Source organism: Haemaphysalis longicornis, unplaced genomic scaffold (genome assembly GCF_048455015.1).
Source record: "Haemaphysalis longicornis isolate Haplotype H1 unplaced genomic scaffold, Haemaphysalis longicornis Haplotype H1 scaffold_5, whole genome shotgun sequence".
NCBI classification, from domain to species: Eukaryota; Metazoa; Arthropoda; class Arachnida; order Ixodida; family Ixodidae; genus Haemaphysalis; species Haemaphysalis longicornis.
Genome location: NW_027526385.1, coordinates 8,849,962 through 8,877,139, shown reverse-complemented (window position 1 = coordinate 8,877,139; position 27,178 = coordinate 8,849,962). Strand labels below are relative to the sequence as shown.

The 27,178-nt window shown below is 47.1% G+C and overlaps 1 protein-coding gene across 1 annotated transcript in view; it reads left to right on the top strand.

Moving 5' to 3' along the window:
• Positions 1 to 17,025, top strand: part of LOC144137869 (uncharacterized) — a 42,453-nt gene extending 25,428 nt beyond the window's left edge. The window contains exons 5-6 of the mRNA XM_077669884.1: positions 5,275 to 5,397; positions 16,546 to 17,025. Of these exons, the coding sequence (XP_077526010.1) occupies positions 5,275 to 5,397; positions 16,546 to 16,791 (369 nt within the window). The 3' untranslated portion in view covers positions 16,792 to 17,025. The remainder of the gene's footprint in view (positions 1 to 5,274; positions 5,398 to 16,545) is intronic.
• Positions 17,026 to 27,178: the final 10,153 nt, after the last annotated feature.

Sequence of the window (27,178 nt, the reverse complement as noted above, 5' to 3'; positions counted from 1 at the left end):
AGCCTACGCAAGCGTCCCCGTGTTTCGGTTTGGGCACATTAGGCCCCCCACCCCCCCTCACCTCATACCCCTACGTAGACGCTGAAAGATGATCCTCCAGAGCTGCCGTCTGGAAAGTAGCGCTATCTGAGTATGGCACATCTCAGGTCTCCCTCGATGTCCTCACAAGCTTAGCAACAATGGCAGCGGAAGCGGTTTTACCCCTCGTCTAGGCCAAGATCCCTGTCCAGACACCATTCTGTCAGATTCGAGATCCGCAATCAGAAATTTCCAATCTAGCAGGATATGCAAAATTAACCTCCAAATTCTACCCCGAAAACCACCCACCCACCCCGTGGTCTTGTTACGGGTCCCCGCCCATACGGGAATAGGTGCCAACGAGGCGGCCAGCCGAAAAGCTCGAGCCATGTCTACCTGAGCAGGCCCTTCGTTGGAGACCAATCACGGCCTTCCCAGCTCCCGGGACATTCTCATCTCGTACCGGGAGATCACACATTACCGCCGGCTCTTCCGTGGTTCTATCCCCCCCCCCCCCCGCACCCCACCCTCGCCCAGGAGGAGGCCGGAACCTGGCGTCCCCTCTAAATGCACTCCTCCTCATGCAGCGTCACCCCTTCTCACTTCCCGTCCTCACTCTGCCCTCTCTTCGGTGCCCGGGACACCCAACTTCACTCCCCCTGCGAGTGCCCGCACTCGCTCTTGCCTCCTCAACCCGCACCCACCCACTGGAAACTCGACCCTGGAGACCCAGGTCGCACCTTGTATAGTATATTTAAATTTCTCCGTCCTGGGTGCAACCATTTCACCAGTGGCTGTGCCAGCGAGTCTATGATTGGAGCATTGGATAGGATGAACGAACTGCTCGTGCGGAACACAGCCCAGACCATGGCCTGATGGTATTAAAGATTAAAGGACGAAATGGTATATAGGAGGCAGAGGGCCCCGCAGCGCATTTCCAAACACTTCGCTGCACATAGCACCCTCATAACATGTCTGTTCGCGCGATGGAGAATGTTAATTCAACGTGGTCATTGGCTGCGCCCCAAAACTAAAGCGACCTAACACATACCAAATTACTGTTATTAACAAAAACAACTCGTAGATTTGATCATAATAACACCGCTACCGACACAGAGCGTTTTAGCGTAGATTTGAGTTTAGAAAAAAAATTTTAAAAAATTAAGCAATGAAAAAAAAAATAGATATAAACTTGCTGGGGCTCGAACCCCAGCCGACAGCGCCAGCACTTCGTACGCTACATCTGGGCCACACAGCCGCATCAGTGGGCTGGTATTAGCAGGCGCTCAAATGAATGGCGCGCGCAGCGACATCACGCATGTGACGTGGGTACTCTGTGCAGCGAAGTGTTTGGAAACACGCGGCACCGCAACCCCCTCCACCTGACCCAGCCGTGATACAGCCATTCTCTCTCTCTCTCTCTCTCTCTCTCTCTGTCCTTTGTCAAGCTGCCCTATTGCGCGTAGTTTGAACTTGAATTACAAGAACAACGCATCCCTATAGTACACGCTATCAACGTTGTCGAGGTACAAGTACCTGTGCACGCTTCTTGCCCATTTCTATCATCAAAGCTTCTAAGCATCTCCTCAAACAAGCTTTGTCATGTTCTTTTCTTACTTGACATGAGGTCCCGGTAGCATCACCCTTAATGCCGAATTTGTCGTCCTACCATCCCTGAGTGCCTAGCGGAAATCGGCCGATTACCTTCTAATGACCCCCCCCCCCCCCCCCGTCTCTCACCTCAGTTCGGCTCACTGCTTGCAAAATTTCAGTTAAAAGCGCGGCAACGCGTTTAACCTCATCATCATGTCCATCAATATCATCAGCTAATTAGGAGGTGGTGATGATCAGAACGTTTTTATCCTCAGGTAGACAAAAAGCAGCGGAGGGAAGACTCTTCTGTCCCCGATTTGGATCGAGCTTTATTTATTTTGTAGTGCGAAAGACGAGCAAGTGGCGCGCAGCCACCATGCGAGCACTAACGAACAAGGGATAAGCTACGCGGCCATGACAGCAGTCAGCATTGTCCCTGTGATGGGCGTACGCCCGCTCAAGGGGATTGACCACCCGGATTGTACAGACGACGACGAGGCAACAGGGTGAGCCACCGCAGCCGCATCGTCATCGGCATGAAGCTCGTGCAGTGCTCGAGACATTCTGCCGGCTGGGCCATCGATTCGTTTCCCTCTTCTGAGTGCCCCTCCTTCCTTCCGCTGTCAAGGCAATAAACCCGCATTACAATTTATTTATTTATTTATTTATTTATTTATTTATTTATTTATTTATTTATTTATTTATTTATTTATTTATTTATTTATTTATCTTAAGGGCCCAGCAGGGCATTTCATAAGGGGGGCGACATACAGCAATAATAACAATGAACATTGTATCAAATATGTACTGTATACCAAAATAATCAGTCGGACTTCAAGAAATATATACTCAAAAAACCGCAACACGTATTCACAGAGCAAACACGTTTGGAAAGCCCTGCTTATCGTTTTTACACAAGCGAAAGGTTACAATGACTAACATTGGTTATCGGTTTCAAGAAAAGCAAGTAACGCAGATTGCAAAGTTTAATGCAGAGTGCGTGCGACAATGCTAGCAGGCAGTGAATTATACTCATTTATCGATACAGCAAGAGGAGGACATTGGTGTTTTGTTGTTCTAGAAAATACTGGTTTACCTTATGATCACGGTCGGCACGCATCGAAGTGTGCGAAGCAGGTTGAATGAAAGTTCGCTGAAATGGCGAATTAGTGTGGTATAACCCGTGGAAGTAGTATAAGCAGAAAAATGTTCTCCGCATGGCACGTGGGGAGAGATTTAAACTTTGCCTAATCGATGATACACTTTCATAACGGGACTAGCATGACACCATAAACCGCGCAGCTTTGTTTTGAACAGATTCAAGCATTTCGGTAAGGACTGTTGTGTGCGGGCGCCCTAATGTTGAAGCATATTCTAGGGTTGGCCTAATCTAATTACAGCCCTAATGCATGAAGGTTGGTTTCTTTGTTCGCGATTTTCAAGCGACGTTTATGAAATCCCCGCTCCCTAGTGCTTTTCCGGTTATGTATTCTACAGATCTAATATAATCGCATGCCATAAAGGTCGCAAGACGAAAATAGGGGGAAACCTGCGATCGTATGCAGGGCTTGTTGAGAATGTCTCGCACGTTGCAACTCCTGCGTCATCGGCTTGATCGCCTCAACAGCCCATTAGTTCCCAGTGCAGCGCAAAACCATCATTCATGTTCCTTCAACCCTTGTCTTTAAGGCCTAGACGAGTTTTGTAGCGTAAGCTACATTGGCCGAGGTTGAGCAGTTTCGCGTAGACCCTGAAGGGCCGTGCCACGCAAGCGCGAGGAGCATTGGATTAGATTGGATTAGATTAGATTGGACTTGGATTGGATTGGATTGGATTAGATTGGATGATATTGGAAATCAGATCTAATTGGACTACGGGTGTGTATAAAATTTGGTGTGCACATTCACCGGTCTGCGAATTCCAGAGGAGTGAAATCATAGCCGCGGCAGACGCACTGGCGCCGGCGCGTGCCCAGCTGTGCGACTCCTTTGCGCAGTAGACAAGTATGGCGCTGCGCCGGAGCCGCTTCATAGCCGTTCCGCGTGGCTCCTAGATCCGCGCTGCGCATGCGCGAGAAGAAGTGACTGGACTGGAATGGTCTGGGATAGACTGGATTCGATTGGATTGTTGAACCTTAGCTCACGCTACGTATATACTGGGATGGACGAGCTAAGCCACTGCTAAATTTTCCCTCCGAATTTTCTAAAAAATTTCATCTGTTGATGAAGATCATGGTCTTCCTGTAATAACAGTCCCGTCTATCGGTTGCCCATCTCTCAACGTTGGGAGTTCAGAAGTTATTTGTTAATTTTCCGCATTTAGGCCAAGGCAAAAACCTCGTCTTCCTCTTAATTTGAGGCTGCAATGTCAACTATCAGAGTTTGGTATATCCCACGTACTGCTCGTTTCCTCTTTGCAAGATTTACTCCTATCATTTCCATTTCCCTTCTTTATTGGTTGATTGATCGTAGGGTTTAACGCGCCGATGCAACGTAGACGATGAGGCGCACCGTAGTGGAAGGCTCGGGATTAATTTTGACCTCCTGGGGATCTTTAACATGCGCCGAAATCTCGTAAACACGGGCGTTTTTTTCTTTTCGCCTCCATCAGAAAAGCGGCCGCCGCGGCCGGGAATCGAACCCGCGACCTCGTAGTGAGCAGCGCAATGCCTTAGCCACTGAGCCACCGTGGCGGGTTGCCCTTCTTTATTGAGATGAACCAAGTTTCGCTTCAGGGCGCTTAGTAAACGTTAACTATCGGTGCAGAAGCCGCCACTGGCAGATGAATTCATTTCAGTTATACAGGGCTCTTACCGGTCATTATTAAATAGTGATCGACGAAGGGCCCGGTCCAGGAATGTTTTATAGGAAAAATTAAACCAGATGATTTAAAAGAGAACACTTGAGTCCTTTTATATTTGCAGACTACATTACCTTTTTCTTGTGAATAAAAAAAAAACAGCTGCAATTGTTTTAAGCATATGTGCTCCGGAATCTCCCTAAATGAGATTAAAGATGAATATAGAGAAATCCCAAGTAACGTTGGCTCCAGAAAACCCCGCTTTCATACTTGAATCGATGGATAACTACAACAGACAGGCTGTCGGTGCCGATACCAACGCCGACAAACCCCCGAGCGCAGAATTAAAATCGAACTACACAGTTAACGAAAAATACTTCGCGGCAGCATAATGTTGCATAAAATTTGGTCACCTTGATTCAACCTGTTTTTTCAGCGGAAGTTGGCTCTGTGAAGCTCTAAATTCGCACTCGTTGATTCACGCATTTTATCTAGCAAATCGGGGTACTTACAGTGCAAGCGTTGGATACTCGGAGTCTGAAGTGCATAAAAACCCGGATATATTTTTTACGGAATAAACACAGCCTTACCGCAAGAAAAAGTGTTTGTCACAGAGACTAGCGTTCATCCCGCGTCTGCTGTGTATGTTCGTTCCATTTTTGGAAAGCCTGTGTTTATTAACCAAATAAGCCCCAACTCACCTAACAAGTTTCGCTTATACTTCTTTACCCTACCAACAGCAACAAAAGCTTAATATTCTTCGTTCTTAGTTCTTTTCACCTCCAATGTCATTTCGATTGATTGCATTAAAGTTAACTGCATATCACTGACGCCTAATTCCATTTGTTTTATTTGCTTTCCTAGGTGTGCTGCCCGGATTTTGAAGGAAATTACCACTTCGAGCCAGATCTGCACGTCTCCTTCGCATTCCGCCGATCAACCAATCAGGCTCTTACATTCGACAATGAGCATGCGCTGACGGAAAAAGTAAGTCCCACCTTCGTTGTTAGGTGACGTTTTCAATTACGCATGTGCCATCTGAACAATTGACTTCATTGTAACCAACCAACGTCACAGACGTAGCGGATCATGGATGAATTCCCATGGAGCACGTGTGCACCAGGCCGGCGCATTTTAGGTGCGGAGTACCTTAGGACAACATAATGTCTGTCCATGTCCGTGCGCTTAACATTTACAATTGCAAAAAATCACACAAGCACCGGCAGGATTCGAGCCTGCGTCTGGCAGACTAGATAGAGTTAGTGTCAGTCGTCTTACCCGTTGGGCTAGGACCCTGAGTTAGTACCCGAGAGTCAAACGGCTTACTCCCTCCCCTGTAACGGTGCGGAATACCTTAGGACCTCCCCATGTCCGTCCGCGTCCGTCCGTGCGCACACCACCATCAAGTGAAAATCACGTCAAATTTGATTTGAGCCGTCAGTTCCAGTTTCATGTAGGGAATAATCAAAGTGCAACTCACGGCTCAAATGTAATGACGGTAGGGGCGCAAATCGGATGTCACTCGGAACGCAACTTGGATGTCATTTCGAGTCCCCGTACTCCGCACACTCGCCATCACCCACGGAGTGGAGATGCTGCCATTTTTCAGCATTTCTCAGCTCTCCGGAAACTCAAGACAACGAAAAAAATATCTCCGGTGGATGGAGGAAACAACCCTACGCTATTATGGCCGCCTTGAGCTAGCACTAACTTTTGTATACGAAGCATACTTTGTGAAGAACACGAAAGCTTTTTTCCCGCTCGCCTTGGATTGGCTCAGTTTGCGCAAACACGCCGTGTCGAGATCCCCATTGCCAGAACCCACTATCACAATTCCCGTTGTCTCCGCCTAGCCAGAAATTTCTCATGAAAATTCTCATTGGGAACGATGAGGGCATGACATTTTCTGTGACGCTTCATGTAGCTGCGAACGGGGTTTGTGGTGGCGATACGTGGGCCCTAGTGTTACACTTTCAACTTACACTTCCTCAACCGGTGCACACGGGCTAACGTAGACTTAAGGCTCAATGTGGGCCCAATAACCGTCAGTAAATGAGCTACGCTTAAGAGTACCGCCACTTCGTACACTCGGAAGCGTCTGGGGTCCATTTTGTTTCTGGCTTGCAGTGTTGCCATCGGTCCCAACGAAACAGCCGCCGGTTGTGACGGGCAAAGTGGGACCGTCCGCTCTAGCGTCCGGCAGCAGAGAGAGAGAGAGATCGAGGAGAGGCGCCCAGACACAAAATTGCTGCGCCAATATCTAAACAAATATCACATGGTGCCAACCGACCAATGAAAATGCTGGTGGCAGATAACAATAGAAAAAAGAGTGCAGATACTCTAAAAGCCTTTATATAATGACGCTAGGCCCAACAACGTACCCACTCAGATGGATCGACCAGTGGGGTTTAACAGCAGCTGTCCGACGCTCAATGCAGATTGACAAATTTCCAATTGGATTCGACGTCCACATACCCACCCTCTATTCCCACAAACCCACTCAATGGAACTTGCCTATGAGAATGGCAGCTGAGAGGGAGAGAGAGAGGAGGAGAGATAACCTTCCATAAGAGTTGATGCGGGCGTATTTGAAATCTGGCTCTTAAGTCCAAGACTCAGCTGGTGCGGCCGGCTGCCTTGCCCGTTTCTGTAAAGTCTCAGGGACAATTCAGGTCTCATTTGAGGAAAGTATCAACATACCAGCCCTTAATTATCCCAGTCTCTAGGAATAATGGCCAGTGACGATGACATGAACCGTCAGCGGATGATGTGAATGTACCCACCAGCACAAATGATCCCATAACTTGACTAAAAGTGATGCTTGCGCATTCTGACCCCACTAGAGCAACCTTACGCGTCCCCGTAGCGTTTAGGCAACACAATGTTTTATAGCCGTGTTCATTTACCGCTTTTCAGGATTTAGAAGCAGTACTGTAAACGACGGTGGAGCACAGACGCGCCAAAAGACTGACAACGCCATTTCAAGTCACTCTTTCATTATGTGTGTTTCATTTGTTTCTTTTCCGTTATTTTTGTTTACTTTGGTGCGCCTACCCGCCGCGGTGGCTCAGTGGCTAAGGCGTTGCGCTGCTGAGAACGAGGTCGCGGGTTCGATTCCCGGCCGCGGCGGCTGCTTTTCTGATGGAGGCGAAAAGCAAAAACGCCCGTGTGTACGAGATTTCGGCGCGCGTTAAAGGTCCCCGGATGGTCAAAATTAATCCGGAGCCCTCCACTACGGCGCGCTTCATCGCCTGCGTTGCGTCGGCGCGTTAAACCCTACAATCAAAATCAAACTTTGGTGCGCCTGTTTTTTTTTCCTTTTTATTGTGTTTGTTAGAAGTGGACTTTTTTCCAGCGTATAATGTTTAATAATTCAATTCTTTTTTTTTTACTAAGCCCCATCCACCGTTTTAGGACATCAAGCGCTCTCACGCGGCACTCTTGCTTCACCTCCAGTGGGATTTTGTTTTAAAGCTGACAGTCTTTATCCGGCTGCCTAGACGGGTAAAGTTTGGCCTGTCTGCCTGACTGTCTCGATCAATTTTGCCATGTGGTGGAAGAAAAAGAAGGCGCTGACATTAGGCACATACACGCAGGACGGGTGCAGGGTACTAAAACTCGTAGCGTCGCCAACACATGTCCACATTAATCAGTAAAATGAAAGCCGAGGGATACTCCAGGCCAACTGAAATTACATACCTTAGAGCACTATAATTACGCGGATTATGATTCTTGCATCTAACCATCCTATTTCCTATTTTTTCGTTTCTAGAAGAATGTGTTGATTAACCTCACGCTATTTCTCTCTGCAAATCCTAACAGTGTATCTCCTTAACTGTTGCGATTGTCTAATCCGAAGTTTTACACTGATCTATCTTCTATTTGTTACCGATCTTTGCGCCAAATTCTCCCATCACAACTGTGAACTGCGTTGTTGCCTTCTTCATTGCTGATTCGACGTCCTCGTAGAAGCTATCTATGGCTTCATCATCATAGCTGGTGGTTGGCGTACATGCCCTCACTATGGTTAGCCTGCACGTATCGCTTGTTTAGCTTGATCACAACAGCCGCGACTTTCCAGCTAATGCTGAAAACCTCCTCCACGTCTCCTGCTATTTCTCTGTGGATAAAAATTCGCACCCCGTGTTCTTTCTTCTCTCGGGATCCACTGTAGCACAGAGTATGCCCGCTACTGAACTCCATGAAGCCTTCTCCTATCCTTCTAACTTCGCTTAACCCTACGATATCCCGCTTAATATCAGATAGCTCCTCTGGTAGTACAAGTACAGCTAATATTTCCTCGCTAGACAGAGTGCGCGCGTTGAACGTTGCCAGGGTAAAGTTCCAATGGCGGCCTGTCCGGACCCAGCGATTCTTAGCACCGTCTTCTGTATCGCTGGTCTGACCACCGCGGTGGATTGGTGATCCATAGCTGCTGGGAACTGAGGGCCGGAAGTTGAGTTGGCTAGCCATGGGAGGGGGCGGCCAACTGCTACGACAGGGTAGCCAGATCGTCGTCTGGTTAGGGAGTACTGTTTATGTCCCTAAGAGCCTTCCCAGTCGAAAATGACGAAAGGAAAAATTTCTGCTGTCATCTTGTCGTATTCTTGTTGTGTCGGTATTCTCAGGTTTTATCGGTTCTCGTATTCCTGCCCTCATTTTGATGTTCCGTCGTGCCGAATCCCTTCCTTTTCGTGATCCTGGTGTTCCATCAGTAGTTGCAGACGGTTTGAATGTTATCGTCCATTGTGAATAGTAGCGTATATGGAAGTTCTGTTGTGGCTACAGGAATGTTTGTCGTTGAGAAATTCGCTTTGTTGTTACGACAGAAATGTGTGTCGTAACAACAGATGGCTTTGCCGTAAAAACTAAACTTTTCTTGTCAAAGCAAGGTTTTTTGTCGCATAACAGGGACTCTTTTTAGGTTTTTGCTGTATTCGTGTTGTCATTTTAGACTGCACTCTTAGTCAATTCCTGGTTATACGACCCGCATGCAGGCGGGCCGCCGCGTCAATTTAAAGCCTTTTATAAAGCGGTGGTTCAGGCGGCCTCAAGCGCAAGCGGCCCGCCAAACACGCGGCCCACCGACCACGCGGCCCGGCGTTTAAGCGGCCCTCTTGAGGGCCGCCTAACCCGAGGGCCACCTGAACCCCGGGCCGTGTGTTCGGCGGGCTGCTGGCCGTAATTTTTCTACGCGGCCCGTTATGCTGATCTATTCCCGCTTACGAAGCGGCCCCCAAATCATACGGCCCCTCAAATAAGCGGTCTTGTTGCTTTTCACTAAAAAAAAAAGAAAGAAAGCCAATCGGCCCGAATCGATTTTATCCGGTTTTTTTTTTCGCTCGCATTGCCAGTCCAACGCCAGCAACCCGTGACGAATGCTCTAACACATGTTACATCATGCAAGACATGTAAGCACATAGCTGCAACCCCTACGAAGAATCGAACCTGGGTTGACTACAACACATCAAAAGGCGGATATCATAACCACTGCACCACGACCCACGGGCTACTGGGGGAGTGCAAACATGGGCTTATAAGTATTCTGCATGTTGTTGCGTGTCAAGCAGGAGTCTTAAATAACACATTCGGCGGCGAGTGGCTTTCTTTAGACCACGGTTTTTCGATCGCCCTACCAAAAAGGGATAATACAACGGTTTGCGGGAATTTAAGTACATTGGTACGAGCGGAAACCTTTTGTCATGCTGTGTGCCCGTTCCAACAGTATGATGCGCCGTAAGAGGATTTGTTCCATCGATGCAAACGGAATTGATAACAGTTCTTCTGCCTTATTACCAAAAGTATTCCTGGACATTGGCGGAAAGTGCCTCCTATGACAATGCTTGTAAATAACTAACACGTAAGGCGCACTGTCGTACTGAAAATAACAGCTGTCTCGTCACGAGTAGCAAGTATACCAAGTATGAAATGGTGTTCTGAATTTTTTCTGCTCGTCGTAGCTCTTCCGATGGTGCGGTTACATGCCTTGGCCTTTGTTGTTTTTGTAATAGGGGGGGGGGGGGCGGTTGTAAATTACGCATCTGGAAATGTAATGAACCAATATTAAATCACTCACTCTACATAACATTGTGTCGCGATGCCTGTAGAATTGCTGCGTTGACGCGCAGGTAAAGAGCCGTCGGACGGCCCTCTAGATAGTGCGTTTTTTTTTATGGATCGCGAGACCGGTTAAGCGCTCGGCCGTGTAACTTGTAACGCCTGCATTTCCAGAAAAATGCACGGTTCGCGGAAGTTCCACCTTTAATCCTTATAATATCGTAAATGAAGATCATTGGTCAAACGCAATTTTGAGAAACTAAAAATTAAAAAAGATACAAAAAAATCACGGAAAATGGCGAAATGTATAACGCCCTGCATTTCCACAAAAATGTAGAGCGGAAATTCCATTTGTAATCGTTATCATAGCGTAGATGAAGATAATTGGTCGAACAAAATTTTGAAAAACTAAAGAACAAGAAAAATATATAAATAAGAAAAATGCTGAGCCTTGTAACGCCCTTCATTTACAAAAAAAAATGAAGATTGGGTGCAAGTAACACCTGTGATCGTTATAATAGGGTAAGTGGAGATAATTGGACGGACAGGACTTAGAAAAACCAAGAAAATTGAACTCTAAAAGACTCACACTGAGGAGAAGCGGCATAAGAATGCTGCGCATTAGTGGACAATTCTCTGAAATTATGCAATTTTTTAAGTGGTCTCGTTTCATTCGCGCTTATGTTATTGACGAGTTATATTATTGTACCCGGAAGCGCAAGGTAGCGGTTCATCGTTTTCAACATTTTCAAGGCAGTTCACCAAAACCATAGCACTTCGGCATGAACGCACCCTTTTACATCGGAAGTTTAGACCATATAAAACAATGTCACAAATAAACGGTTTGCAATGGCTGCAGTTGCACTAACACATTTGTAATTTGTGCACTTCTGGAACATCTTCATGACCTCACTTTTTATGCAATTATGTTTCACCTTTATAATCTGAGTCTTTTGACACCTGATTTATCAGACCTCAATGCACATACCACGAAATAAAAAAACTCCGTATATTCATAATGCCATGTTGCAAGCAAAGCTGTAAAGCAAGCTGTAAACCTTAGCTGTAAACCTTAAACCTATCTGGATCTTAAAGTGATAGTCTACTCATACAAGCTTGCGACACGAACAGAGAACTGAGTTGGGTATGTAAATGTTAAGTATTTTGTCATTCTCGAATCCATGAGCATGCACAAGTGTGAGATGAAAATTACATAAATGACGCCATGTCGAAGGAATGATGTTTTCTTTTTATTTGATATCCAAAATACAAATGTGAACACAAAATATTTTCATTCGTGGATTTCTCTGCAGCGTGCTGCTTACAAAACAGGGAGGAAACGTCTTTTTTGCAGGCTAGTGACTGTAAAACGCCCAACGTTTGGCCTAAAGCTGACGGGTATCTCATGTCCTTAATGTAATATATTACAAAGCAAAGAAAAAGTACATTCTCCGGGCTTGAATTATGGTCCAGGTACACCACTTCCGATGATGTAGATGGCCTTTGTAGAATCACCCCAAGCAATCTTTGGCACGGGAGCTGCTGCTTCTGGAATGTCGTCGCACTGGAATGTAAACACCTTGTAAACATTTCAAAAACGTTGAGTCACGGGTAGCAATCTGTTGTGTTGGCACTGCGTGAAGAAACGAAACGGCAGGTGAATAAGTGGCAAGGTACAAAAGATTTATTGGCGGTAAAACAGTATAGCCTGAAGGGGCGCAGCAGAAGTATCACCAAAGCGTTAGCAAATGTGAAAATATCATAAATCAGGCAAGTGCATCGCTGTAGTTTAGGCAATTATTTCTTTCTTACTGCTTGTAGATTCAAACGCTTTCCAAAAGGACATTTTCTTCATATACATAGGAAGGCCGAGCACTTCTTCAGTGCAAAAGCGTGCGAGAAAACGTTGCAATAATTTTATTTGACGCCGACACGTCAATTGGACGTCGTAAAGAAACTCCGTTCGCTGTTACATGCGGAGGGTAATGTTCCCTAGTTTCCTTTTATGAAACAATTTCCACCAATAGTGTGGCGCAAAACATTTTATTCAAGATCGAACAAAATGGCCAGCAATATCTTTTGCTAAAGCATAGGTAAACTGCGCGCACCGAGCAACAGCCAGCTCATCTGTAACGACATTAGAAGCCACAACTTCGAGCGACCTCCACGCCGGCGACGCGCCGCGTGTGCGCTGCCAGTGCTATCATGTTTCTGCAAACCGCGAGTTGACACTCCAGACAGACGACAGCTGTGTCGAACACAACAAGATCGGTGCTGGTGTTACTCATACATGTTGCTTCATGTGAAAACTTTACCACTTAAACGCACCGTAATGAACTTTACAAATCGCCGCAGAAGCCAGACTACTCAACGCGCCAGAAAAGTCATGAGCCGAAACGATGACGCGAAAACCTAGTTATAAAAAAACGTTACATAACTTTTTGCTACGCCTACCAAAAATGGCAAGCAGGGCCCATGGAATATTGAAAAATACAAAATTCAAACTGGGTTTTATGTGCCTTGACCTGGACAATGAAACGCGTGTAAAAATGCAATTTCTTTATGGCACCATGGTACTCATTACGGCAACGGAAGTACCTCACATGTGCAAGAGTTTTTATTTTTCGCCTGTATACCAAAACGGCCGCCGCACTGGGAAACCGAATCCTCTCTATAACGCACGTCAAATTTACCGTACGGCCCCGGCTATCGGAGATCGGTTTTGGCGCGCGCCTCTAACGACGACGACGAAAGCGGCGTAATTTCGTGGCCCTTACTAGTTGTCTACAAACACTAATTGTTACAGTCTGCGTCCCCCATCCTTCGAACAAAAAAAAAAAACAAGAAACCTAGGGACTTACCTATCCTTTCGTGTTCAACCGGGCTATGGCCGCAATACACACACGAGCCGGCTTGAAATGTCGTCGCTGTTCGGCTTGCGTGACCGGTGGCCCTAATATTCCCATCGCATTTGCAGTTGTTTCCACTGTTGCACGAACCTCGAAGCACACATTCGATGTCAGCGGAAGCGAACGTGGTCAAGGAAGTGTGAACGCTCGGAACTAAGTATGAACTACACAGACCAGAAGTCAAAGCGCGGGACCCCAACTTGCTCTGCGGTCAAATTCCTCGCACGTGCGCGATAGAGACAAAGCACCGTACGACAACTCGCCGCGCGCGAACTTTTTTCCACTCCTACTGCGCATGTGCGCGCGAGACATTTTTGAAGGTTTTTCGGCTTTCGCCGCGTCGTCGGCCGCGCGTCGTCGGCCATCGCAAAAGTAGCTCGTGGGCGATTGTGTGAGGAGGAATACGCGCATGCGCCGCAAGCCACACATATCGCTCGGAGCTTCACGATTGCCCCCCTTTTTTATTTTATTCCTGCCGTCAGGCTGTCTGCTAGTTTATAGCCGTGACACGGGCCGTTGGCGCAGCAGATAAGCGTGCTGCAACCACCTGAGGTTTTGTCACGGAAAAGAAGCCTGTCAGGGCCTTTTATATCCGGACCGCTCACCGCATATAAATAGGACGCAATACGGGACGCGACTAAGAGTGTGGGTTCTAGCGTGGTTGATCCTACGTAGTGTTGCTCCTTAGGCATCCGGGATACTGGTGGCTTCCGGAGCAGGCAGCCACTTCATACCTTCATGGGTTCGGCATAGAGAGCTAGACGAAAAATAGCGAGAGAGCGAGAGGCATTTCCCGCCGACGACGTCATCGTGCACGCCTGTAGTCATACGGAACCAACGATTGCAAGTATTGATTTTTACATGCGCGGTTCTGAACAAGCAAGCTGGCAGGCTGGCCGTACGTTCTGGCGTCTGGCCGTTGGAAAGGTAAACTACGGCCATTCTCCAGGGTATAGCTACAAAAAATGGGTTATTGGAAGCTCAGCTGGCCAAAGAGGCTGAGCTTCTCAGCTGACGCTCAGCTGCCTAGTTTGAAGCTCAGTTCACGCAGCTCCGTCTAAGCGAGTCCGCCATGAATGGAAGGTTCTCGAAGTTATGGTGACGGTTTAGATGTCGGCTTTTGGCTATAACTTTACCAAAAATGCGCCAAGCGAGCTCAGTTATTTGTCAAACTGTCAGACCACAACGCGGAGACGCGAGTATGACATTAGAAGCGTCACCTTGTCGGAAAAGTGACTGATCGTGCGCAGCCGCCCCGGTGCCGAGGAGGAGGACGAGGAAAAAACTTTGTTTGTCCCATCCGTTGAGTTCAGTCACTCCGGACCAGTGAGGGGTGTCCTCAGTCCAGGACTCCCTGGCTGTAGCCGGCCTTCCGGGCCCATTAACCAGCCGAAGCTGTGAGCAGGGGTCGGAGCTGTTCAGCGCCGCCGCCCACTGTGAAGGGGTAGGGTTGGGATTGGGAGGGAGGTCTGGGATGTTCGGGCATTGTCACACTATGTGGTATAGTGTTCCTGATGTGGGGCAGAAGATGCACTGAGGGGAGAATTGGGTGGGGAATATTTTGTGCCAGAGCGTGTTGTGGGGAAAGGTATTAGTTTGGAGCTGGCGAAGTATAGCTGATTATGTGGGGGCGGAAACTGTTGCGGGATAGTGGGTAGTGAGAGAGGATGTCGTTGTATGTCAGCAGGGGTTGGGGCGTATAGTTAGTGGGGGTGGTTGGCATAGGGTTGTGGCTGTCCGCAATGGCCCGGTGTACTGCTTCTCGAGCCGCGGTATGCGCCGCTTCATTGCCGACTACGCCTGAATGACTTGGTGCCCAGATATTGCAGAGGTCAGGTAGGTGAGTTTTGGTTTTGAGAATATTGAGGGTTGCTGGGGAGAGAGTGCCTCGCAGAAAGTTGCGGCAAGCCTCTTGAGAATCGGTCAGTATCGTAAAGTAGTCGCTCTGTGTTGTGGTGGCTGCCACGGCTATTGCTGCTTCCTCTGCAATGGCGGTGTCCGTGGTGAGGACAGTGGCTGTGGCTACGGTCTGAAGTGTATTATTTACAACTGAAATCGCATAGGCGTTTTTGGTCACGTAGGGAGAGGCATCTGTGTACAGCACCTCCTTTTGATTTTGAAATTGTGCCTGAAGATAGTTGGCGTGGGCCCTTCGTCTTCCAATGTGGCTCGGGGACGCCCTGGCCCGGCAGGTGCGAACGGGAGACCCTCCTCCTCCTAGCGGGGGGAAGCGGTCCCGCCAAGTAGCCAACGCCGGGACACTGGCCTAGTGTTCCTCGAGGTCTAGATACTAGACAAGGGGCGGTGAAGCCGTGCGTGGCCTGATCCGCCCCTGCACGCCGGACTACTCAATAAAGGTCATTTTCTCTCTCTCTCCAATGTGATGAGTGGGATGCATATTTCTAGGAATTGGGGTAACGCGGATGTGTTTCCGTATAGGCAGTGGAACACGTATTCTACATCTGGAGACCGGAGGCGGTGGATATCCAAGGCGCACTAGGGTCGCACGTCCAGCATTAGTGAGTTGTGAAGTTGTGAAGTGCGTTGCGCCTCACAGAGCTCTTCCCAGGTGTTGTGTAAGCCCAGTTGCAACAGCTTGGCGTTCGATGTGCATGTAGGAAGTCCGAGGGCCGTCTTGTATGTTTGTCGGATAAGAATATTTAGCTTTCGCCGTTCGGCTGGCTTGAGGGACAGGTAAGGCGTACCGTACGTAACACGGCTGATAAGCACGGCTCGAATGAGTCGGATGAGGTCTGGTTCTTGCAGTCCGGTCCGTTTGTGCGTGATACGGCGAATTAATTGGGTTATCTGAGTGATGGTGCGTTCAAGTTGTAGGATTGTATGGGAGCCCGGTGCCGAAGAAAAAAAACATTTATAACTCAGAAGTATATGTGCTATGAGGTTCAAATTTGGTACAAAGGTGCTCTATAACTCCATGAAATAGGAGTGCGAATACACTAATCCTTTCATCCACCATTAACATGCAGTATAAAAAAACGCAACTAAGCTTGTACGAATAGTAGAATAATAGTTCTAGTCGCCAAAAAATTGGTTAATTTGAACGTATTTAGCCAGTTGTTTGTATGTTTTGTTCTCAACCTTATAAAAATAAACTGCAAGATATTTTTTAGCATTTCAAAGACGTTTCTTTTCCATTTCCCGCATCCAGGCATGTCATGCCAAGAAGCAGGCGCTTCTCCTCAATTTTGGCGTCGCAGCCTACGACGTCGACTACGAGTCCCTGGATGCAACCTGCCAAGGCCTTGGCCTGGGCAGACCGTACAGACGAACTCTCGGGCTCAAAATGTTGAACTTCTTCCTACGCAGGTACTACGTTACCCGCGCCGAACACAAAGTGTGCACCAGCATTAGCGAGTTATTGAAACGCAGAGAAAGCACTCTTTTTCTGCTCTAGATATTTTTATGTGGTGCATAAAAACGTTTTCTAAGGGTATAGGTCGGACGTACTTTGAATACTTTGTAGCATCCTGAGAATTGTTTCAAAGTGTTTGCTTCTTGCACCAGTCCTTTCGTTCTAAAAATACGTATATAAATCTATAATGTCAATTTCATCACGTCTACCAGAATGTATGTATTTTCAGCATGCCATGTACACATAGTTCGTGTTAAAAAGAAAATCCACTTGAATAAAGACGCCTACTTGAAAAAAAATCCCCGCACCTCTCCGAGGGGGATTGTGAGAATGCAGAAATGCATTGGGTGCACCGATGAGTGTAATGCGATTAATGGCGCAGAGAGAGGCGAGAGTGTGAGCGTAATCATTTATTTTTTTCTTTTCCCACACCCGTCATTTCCGCTTCGTTATAAAGAAGCGTCTTCGAGACCGCGTTGAACGCAACCGCCAACTGCAGAGGAACGTTTACGTCAAAGTCGTCGGGAATCGTTTCGAACTCACCGTCAGCATCATCGACGTCGTCTTCCTGCGGTTTCTCTCGTTTGCCGCCGTCATCGAAGTGATCCAGCCGACTCCAATCGACCCGAACGTTGATGGCGCGATACAGCGGGGTGTGTTCCAGGTGCTTGAGCCAAGCCAGGATGTTGCCGCGCTTCACCAACCCGCGCTTGTACGTTGCCGGACTCATCCGCCTCCGCTTGATGTGAACGTCGAACGCAACGTCCTCGGGTACCATGCGAGGGAGGCACCGCACAACCTTCGATACGTCGATGGGCACGTTCACCGCCTGTCCCTTGATTCCAAACTGCCCGTTGCCTCGAGTCAGCCGCCTGATGCTCATGAAGGGGAGTCGAGGCGCGATGAGCCGCTCGTCGACCGGGTTCAGATCGGGAAGATGCGCCGGCCGAGGAGGATAACGGTAGCCAAAACTCACGCAGCCCTCCTCTTCGCAGCTTTGTCTTCTTCTGCTTCTTCTTCTTCAGCGGTTCCCCTACGGGAAGATGACGATAGTGGTTGAACGCGAAGCTATCTCGTGATGGATTGTTTGGTTGGCCAATCCCTAGGAGCATCACGCCACAATCATCATCAGACGCGCTGCGCACGCCGGCCAAGGGACGCACGACAACCCCCGACTATAATGCATTTCTGCATAAAAAACACTAGACACCCCTTGCGGCGTGTAACAGGTTCATCGATGTTACATTAGAAGCCGCACGTTGTGCACATAACTGAGTGAAAAGTTCAAGTCGATCACTTTTGATTCAACAATAGATGCTAAAAACTTGCACCGTGAAAAATTAAACCATAATGAATCGGAGCCTAAACTCAGGAATGACAAGTTTTAAGGAAAAAGCCTTAAATATATACGTTTAGAGCACGCGCATTGTGAGGTTCATAAAATACACGTTCCAAGAAAGTTGTAGCTGGACGAGCCCGGGTTCGCGCGCAAGAAAAGGGGCACAGCCACAGGGATGGAGGGTCGGACATTTCCGTAGCGATAGTTAGCGCTAACGCAACGATTAGAGTTGTTCGTTCTTGCTCAAGGCGCAGCTTGTAACCAAGGATATCAACCTTATTCCACCTAGCTTTGCGAGGTCACGGAATTTTTACTGTATCTTCAACACGCTCTAGATAGGGTGCAAATCAGAAACATCTTCAAGGATTGATTGATTCTGGGGTTTAACGGGACCAAGCAACCCAGACGATGACGCGTGCCGTAGGGGAATGCTCCGGATAAATTTTGACCCCCTGGGGATGTTTATCGTGAGCCGAAATCTCGAGCACACAGGCATTTTTGCTTTTCGCCTCCATCAGAAAAGCGGCCGCCGCGGCCGGGAATCGAACCCACGACTTCGTGCTCAGATATTTTCAAGGAGCTCGATTGGAAGAGTAGCATATGTTTTCTGCCCCGAAGCTGCTTCTACCAGATACCAGCATTATCACTTCTAGCTTATCGTAAATTTCTTTCACCCCCTCACTCTTTATTCCAAAGCTGGGTCGCGCGCACCGCCGGAAGGAACGGTCCGGGCGCGGCCTGGTGGCAAGGTTTGGTGGCTCACGTCAGTCAGGTTGTACCGTCTGAAGAACTAATTTTTTTTTTGCAAACCTTGGACTTTGGGGTTTTTTTGTGTCACAATAACGTTTATCAGCAACAATAAAAACCTGACATAAGACACGGTAGTTGCTCTGGAAGTAAATGCTGATGCTCTTGTCTGAGAGATACTTCACTACAGCACACTAGCAGGATTAATGCATTTAAAAACCTACCGTATCACAGGCATTCTTTGAAAGAATAGCGCCCCGTTCTAAAAAGCCTACATAAACTCTTCAAAGGTCCGGACTGCGAACATTACCTCTCAGCTCGAGACAAACGTGTTTGATTTTGATTTACTTTTTCGTTAGTGACTCATTAAAAAAATACGCTTCACTCGTCTTCATTCCATATCACGAGCACGGAAAACGTCTCTTGGGTGGCAGGGAGTAAAGGTAAGAGCGCTGCATCAACATTTTGGTCCAGTGTTCCTTTGTGTCAAACTCATCCGTTGGGCTTATTCATTTTTCCTCGACACGAGCAACTCGGTGACAAATGAATACCCTAATAAAAGGTTTACTGCTATATCTTTATGGTCGAAGTATTCCCTTGTTTTTGCACTGCCGCGTGTCGTTTAAATATTTTATGCCCATTAAATACGTATTTATTCGCATAATGATTGCACTCGCGTAGTGATCGCACCCTTCATGTTTGTTGTCAAAATTCGATTTTTTTTTGTTTCCCGCACATTGAACACCCGCTGAACTTGCCGCACCAATATAACAGATGTGTGCCAAGTCTAGCTGCTGATGATCGTGCTTACCTCTGTTTCCTTCCGTTTCAAGGCGCGTTCAATATTGATGAGGAAGAAACTCTTACTAAATGCGCATAATGTGCTCACAAGACAAAGAAAAAAATGCTTTCAGCTTGCTGCGTCGGCCCCCATGTTGCTTTGATGTCCCGCACTGTGACAGCGGCTGCCACTTATTGGTTCAAGTGTTGTCACCCCGCAGCAAACTCGTTCCGGTGCGCTCCGAAATTTATGAAAACACATCATTTTGCGTCACTTTGAAACGAGGCTGGCGGCGCTGTGCGGAGTTTTTGTTGTGTTTTTATTATTTTTATTACATTTATGAGACCTGTCATAAAAATTATGACCCTCAACATGCTTGCGTTTTCTGTGCTCAGAAGTTTCTCGCGAAAAATTGCACTCGCGCAATGAACGCACCCCTAAATGTGCATGACTTTTTTTTGAAAAAGAAAGGGAGATCATTACGCGAGTAAATACACTATTAGGCATTAGGCGTAATGTGTATCAAGAAATACGCATCGTGGGCATTTTAGTTTTGCATTCACTTAAATGGTCCACTTCAGGCATGGCAATGAAGTACATTCTTTATGGACGGGACGTCAGAGAGGTCGTCGTTGCTTTTGTTGTTTATTCAGGAATACCGATGCTCTCCCAATGCTGCTCAGCACTTGAAGCCTCTTCCAAAGAGTTCTGAAAAACAATCAATATTGAGGCGAACAAAACCATTGCAAAAAAATTCAAAATAAATTCAAGTTTTTGGTTTAAAGCCCGCAGTTTACAATTTAAGTAAGCCGTCTGTAACTACCTACATTTTTATCAATCTAATTTTGTGTCTATGCCAACGCTACACACGGGTTATGTGGCTCGCCGTAAAGGATGGCTCAAGATTTATTTTGACGAGCTGGGAATGTTTAACATGGGCCAAAATCTCTACACATCTAAATTTTTGGTTTTTGCCTCTATATGTAAAGCGGCCACTGCGGCGGGTACGTATCAATTTCACTCGCTCTTGTTTGGTAATGACGTCATGCTTCGATATTTCTAGCCCTATGTGAAATCATGGTTTTGATTCTCGTTGATTATTCCGAGTAGTGAAACAAGGTTCGTTATCTTTCTTTCATTATGAGATGTAGTAACTAAAATTAACCAAGTATGCTCAGTTCAAGCTTATGTTATCTTAAAAAAGAAGCAACGGTTGTGCTTTTTCTGCGAAACGTAATTTGGAAGGTTAACACGTTTTTTTTCTGCTTTGCTTTTCGGGCACAGAGTTTTCGACAGCTAATTTCAGTTCATAGAGAGCTTAAAGGTCTTACAGGCGTTACTGTGAGAATGCAATACTGCCTTATTTGCACGCTTTCAGCTTTATTCAATACCAATGAAGCATCTCTCACTTATTAAGGTAAACTCTTAGCACACAAAAGGCAATAAAAATCTAATTTGAAACATTCTATTCAAACAACTTGCAAAACAAAAGCGTTACCGCCCAGTGCTAGCACGATACGCTGCACCTCAAGCGATCTGTGGCGTTGGATGCGGGCTGTGAACGTTCAGTTTTGAAACACATAGTTTCAACACATAGTTGAAACACATAGTTGAAGCACATAGTTTCAGACAGCCACTTACCGACAAACCGGGCACTGCGACCACCGGCACTTTTTCAGCAAGGAAAATGCAACGGGTGCTAGATGCAATGGAATGGAATGGATGACTTTATTATAGGAGGAGGCCAATAGGCCCTGCTGTGGGACACGGGGAAAAGGGGAGGGGAAGATGAAAGCAGTCGTAAATCTCGTCGTGATGCACCAACAAAAAATATGACATCGTAGCTCGCAATAAAAATCATTTTTAGCTCGCTTAATTTTAGGTAGCTTCGTTATAACTGCTCTTATTCGTACGCGAGAAAGCGACCTGGAATTGTACCCGCTTAATGCTGCATAATTGAGGGCATGGAAGCGTCCCCAGTCAAACACGTGCCAATCGCTTTGCCTGCAGTCGCTTCGAACTGGTGGATTATTCCTGAAAAAAAAAAATGATCGGGTATCTGCTTCTTATGTTGGAAATGTCGACAAAAGACGATAGTCGACTGGCGCCCCTGCCAAATGAACGCCTCCCTTGTTTTTCCTGCTCACCTCTCATCCTGTTTCTCCCCCTTTCGTTCCTCCTAAGATAACGCGCTAGAAGTTTTCTCAAGTCAATTTACATTTACCGCGTTCCACTGCTCCAAGTCGGGTGCCTAGATGCCAGCGCTGCCATACGGCGGAGATGCGCCTGAATCTAGCCACCCTACCAGCGCTCCAAGCGAAACGTGGAACCTATCTAGTGGAACCTTTTCTTTCTCTTGCCATTTGATATCTTAAAGGAATTCTGACACTAAATTTCTCGCTTTCGAATTTTGTGCTGTAAAGAACACCTTTTGGTCCAGTTATTACAGAAATCGAATCAAAAGCGGTCAGCCGCCTACGTAGAATTAATTATAATGCATTTATACCAATCAGTTTCACATTCGGTCATCGGGCGCCAAATGGCTGCTCAAATGCAGGACGGACGGTGTGGCCGCAAGAACTGCTGCTGCTAACGTCACGTAAAAAAAATTCCCCGCATTTCCCCGAGGGGAAGAATATGAAAGTGCGAATGCACGAGTTGAATTTGCGCGGTTCGGTAATGTTCGCGAAAGAGAGATCACACACACACACACAACTACAAAGAAAGAAATATGCATTTATTCACAGACACCTATTTGTGTTGTCGTTGTACTTGATTGCTAGAGCGGATCTCAGCTTTGAAATTTCGTGTCAGTACTCCTTTAAGCGGGTGCATTAGCCCTTCTCACGCCCGATTCCTGGCCAATCCCCCACGTGGGTATGTGCTATGTCAGCGGCCAGGCAGCGCGCGCCCATCTCCCCCCGTTGCCAAGGAAGACGAGGAGATTCCTGGCCAATCCCCCACGTGGGTATGCCAGGCAGCGCGCGCCCATCTCCCCCCGTTGCCAAGGAAGACGAGGAGATTCCTGGCCAATCCCCCACGTGGGTATGCTATGCGGACATCGCCGGTGGACGCAGGTTCAGGGTCGCTTAAGAAGTGCATTCGCACTTAAAACCCGTGCAGTCAGTGTCGTTTGAAACCTCGCCTCCTACGACTGCGCATGGTCCGCACTCAACCGAGCAATCGAAATGTCGTCTGAAATGTCAGACTCGGATGAGTCACTACCAAACAATAGACAGACCGACAGACAGAATAACATTGTTTGGCTGCAGTTGAGGCGATTATACTGGCGGCGTCTTGGCCGCTCTGTTCCGTGAAACCCAGAACGCGGTGCGGCAAGCGGCCAAAAAATGGCTCTACCTGCGCGGAAGAACCATAAAGGCGGAGGCTATGGAAGAACAGGCCACGGCAGATGGCGTTGTCACCGATCGCTCAAATGGCAGTTAGAGCGAAAATACAGTTCCGCATGGGAGAAAGAGGATGATAGTGTTGTGAAAAGTTGTGTTAGGGATTGCCATTCGCAGTTGCACAGATAGCGGCGATTAAATTTCCGCCATGATGCTAAGCCTAAAGTTCCCGTCACCAGAGCCGACCCGAGCAACGCCAGCCGTTAACAGCTGTTGGGAGCACCCCTCTTCAAAAAATCGGCGTCCACATGCGCGTTGCGTTTGGGTTCCCCACGCTTCTTGGGGAGGGGGGGCAACAATGCATTCCCCTATTCTAAAACTGCCTTCTCGCTTCCACTCCGCCTTTACTGCAGCTCGTTCATCAACTTTGGGGGCTGCAGGTAGCAGTCATCCCAGTAGTGCAGCAAGCAAATTCTGCTCGACGGATTCAGCGACCAGTTTTTGCGGTCGTCGCTGCGCACAAACTCATCCCACGTTTCACGGTGCACCTCGTCACGGGGAAAATAATGCGTCTCGGCGTCATCCGTCAATTTGCTCGGACAGACTTACACTAAGCAGTACTTCGCACTTCGTGAGCTTGCATCGCAAGTGCTTCCGCGAGATCAGCGACGCGTACAGGCCGCTTAGATTAGACAACGCACAGTTTTCGGCACCAGTGCAAGGGAAAACCACGCGCCGGCCACGAATTGAAGAGCAAAGACGACGAACACGATAAGTGCGCAAGATTTACAAGCATTGCTCGCAGAGGTACGCCCATGCCTCCTGCCGAAACGAAGACCACCGACAACAGCAGCGCAAACTATCGTTTCAGGTTTCGCAAACGACTATATGACGTCACGCTGAACCGGCAAGACACGCCGAAAGATGTTTCGTCACGCCGATAGCGATTTCGCTAGTGCTGCCGATTTGTGGTAGCTCGTGGCCGGGACAATAAAATTGATTTTCGGTGTGATTCCAGCCTTGTATCGCTGCAAACATTTCTGTGAGGCATCTGTACAAACTCCACAAGCGAATTATATTATTTGTTAAGCGTCAGAATTTGGTGTCAGTACTCCTTTAAAGCACGATAACAACCCTTACCAGGATATTAGACTGATTTTAAGCTCTAAGCCCCAATGAGGGGGTAACTGAAACTTATCGATTGATGCAGTGATTTGGTGGTCGATTCAGTTCTCGGTTCAGTTGGAATATAATTATGTTTGATAGTTCTTTATTCGTGCGTTGATCAATTGATTGACAGGTTAATGTTTGATTGTCAGGGATTTTAGTACAATTGTGAATTTGATTCCACACTTTGTTCATACTTCACCGATGTCTCTGTGCATGCGCGACATGGTGGATATATGTTTCAGGACGACAGAAGAGAGCATTCTGAAATAAGGTGGCAGGTAAAGTTAAAAGCTGTTATTTGATGGCAATAGATTGCTTGGTTAATTGTCTATAGTTAGCACATTTATAAATTCCCCATTCGGGGGAATTCTTGATTTCAATTTATGGATTTATAGTGTTTATTTGGTGAGTAGTTTTACAGTTTTGGTCAGTTCCCCTCGGTGTACACCGGCAACTCGGTATTTTCACCTACTGGTGGTAGTGACGGGTGATGTCTGGGTGTGCCCCTATTAGAGCACAACTAATAGGTATATTACCCGTGTTGCGCTACTTTTAACTGGTCATAACAATTAAGTTAGCCGTGCATACTCGTACACAGTTAGGAACTCTCGCTTGCTGCCAATACCTCTGACCCTCCCGGGGGTGGAACTCGTGTTTTATTGGAACAAGCCTAAAACAAGTTTAACCGAGATAGTGTGCTCGAACGACTGCTTTATCATGCACTGCGGTGACTAGGTTACAGGCATGCTCCAACACGAAATGTGCGAATTTTGTGCAGAAGATCGATCCATTTCTACTGCGGTAAAAGCTAGTTAACTTGAACCGCAATTGTTGTCAGTTAGAATTGTTGAAAGTTCGAACTAATGAAAGCGAAAAAACGCAACAGTACAATGCACTTGGGAAGCAGTATAGGGCATGTCAGCTCTTTGACGGTTCAATAAGCCGCCTGCCTGTTGTCCCTAAAATCGGCAGTCATCACTTTTTCCTCTAACAAACTACATCTTCGCCTATTAGGGATGAAGCACCTTAGGTCCTGGCTTCGTGTGGGGCTTGGTGTCACTGGGCGCAGTGTTTTGCATGCACGAGAAGCATTGGATTGGATCGGAATAAATTGGATTGTATCTGATTCGATTGGATTGGATTGGAATTGCACATACTATATACACGCGTTGTCACTCATTTACAAGCGCGAGTGGGCAATGCCACAGGTGATTTACGGTAAGAACAATCCCCAGTGTTTCGACCACTCGTCATGATTCCCTTCGTGGAAATGCGTCAATTTTTTCAAAACTGAAGACGAGACCGGCGGCCTTCTATCCGGCCATATTTTTTCAGCTGATGGCAGCGCTATCCTTGGTCCTCGTCTTCCAACTCGTCATTGGCAGCGACCGCTTCTGCGCCTAGGACCACAGATGTGACTCTCTCATTTGTCAGTGCACCACAAACACCGCTCAATTGTTATCGACGTAGTTGAAACGTCCGCCGTATGGAATTTAGATTGGTTTTACCCTATTTTGCTTTCTACGTTCTACGCGGGCCTGTCTATAGGCACAGGGGACGTTTCTCTGGCCATGGGCCTGGTCCGAAGGCGTCAAAGGGTTCCGCGCAGGTTGAAATATCTGTGGCGCAATCTATTTGGGTTTGAAATAATGGGCTTCTTTATACGTAAAATTCTGTTATTGTTTCCCCCTGACAAAACATCACATTTTGAATTAAATAAAAAATTCGAAATATAAAGTTGAAATTAGCGAGCTTTCCCTGTGTTCTCATGATAATTAGAAGGACACAGTGGGCCGCTAGGACACTAGCTCCATAAGGAGCTCGTTACTGGAGCTGCTGAAGTCATCGCGACCCTTAACCATTTCCTTCGTAATTTTTTGAGCAGGTGTCACGGATAATCATCCCTGACAAATTAGCAATAAATAACCTGGCATCCTCCGGGAGGCGTGTGGTTACGAAAAGCCCCAAGAGATGGCGGGGGTATTCGATATTCGATTTCCGCCAAAATTAAACTGAAGTCCTCTTCGGGGGGGGGGGGGGGGGTTGAGTTCAAAAACCCCCTCGACTTTTAATATGTTTGTTAGAACAGAACTATGAAATTGGTTTGGGATCTTTGGATGGGAAGCATTTGTTTGTTGGAGCAAAACTATGAAATTGGTTTGCGATCTCTTTGGGAAGACTTTGTAAGAAAAACAGAATTGATAATATAATGGGCCTAGCAGTCAGTCAGAAGTTTAAAAAAACACGTAATTTTTTCCAAAATCCTGATTTTCCCTAACAGATGGGTGTTATTGGCGGAATCTCGTACAACAGTTTTAGCTATGTGTTTGAGATGCCCATATCAGCAAGAACCTGTTCGATATCTCAACGGACCTTCGATAAAAAAGATAAAACATGGAAATATTAGTTCTCGCTTTTCTCCCTCTCAGGGGTGTTTAACTTATTTCAGCCATATTGAGCTCCGACTTCATAATGGGGATGTACACATGAGATTTTAAACATCTTCAACCAGCTGTTAGGCTGGGTGCTGGCATCGCCTGTTAGGCCTTTTTGACTCGTCAGGTATATAATTAAAAAAAAAACCTTTAGGGCAAAATTTTGGGGCAGCCAAAATGCCAAACCGCTAGTCCAGCCCATTGCGGAAACGTTTCGCGCAGCCAAAGTGCCAAGGCTGTAGTGCAGCCGATGGCTGATATGTTGGGGAAATGACAGTGCAGCGCTATAGTACTGCATATGGCGAAAAGTTGAGAGCAGCCAAAGTGCCAAGACGATACTATTTTCGGATAACCAAAGCGCCAAAGCTGTGTCGGTTACCTTCCTCGTCCTCGTCTTCCTTGCGCTGGATATTTTCTACCACCATGAGCCAATACCAACTCGACCGGCTTGCCATCTTGTTGCCAAGGCTATAGTTCAGATAACCATGGAAATTTCGGGTACCCAAAGCGCCAGCACTATTTCCCAGCCCATTACAAAAATATTCAGGCAGGGAAAGTGCCGACGCTACAATAACCCGACTGGGAAAATTTGGGGAAATCCAAATTGCCA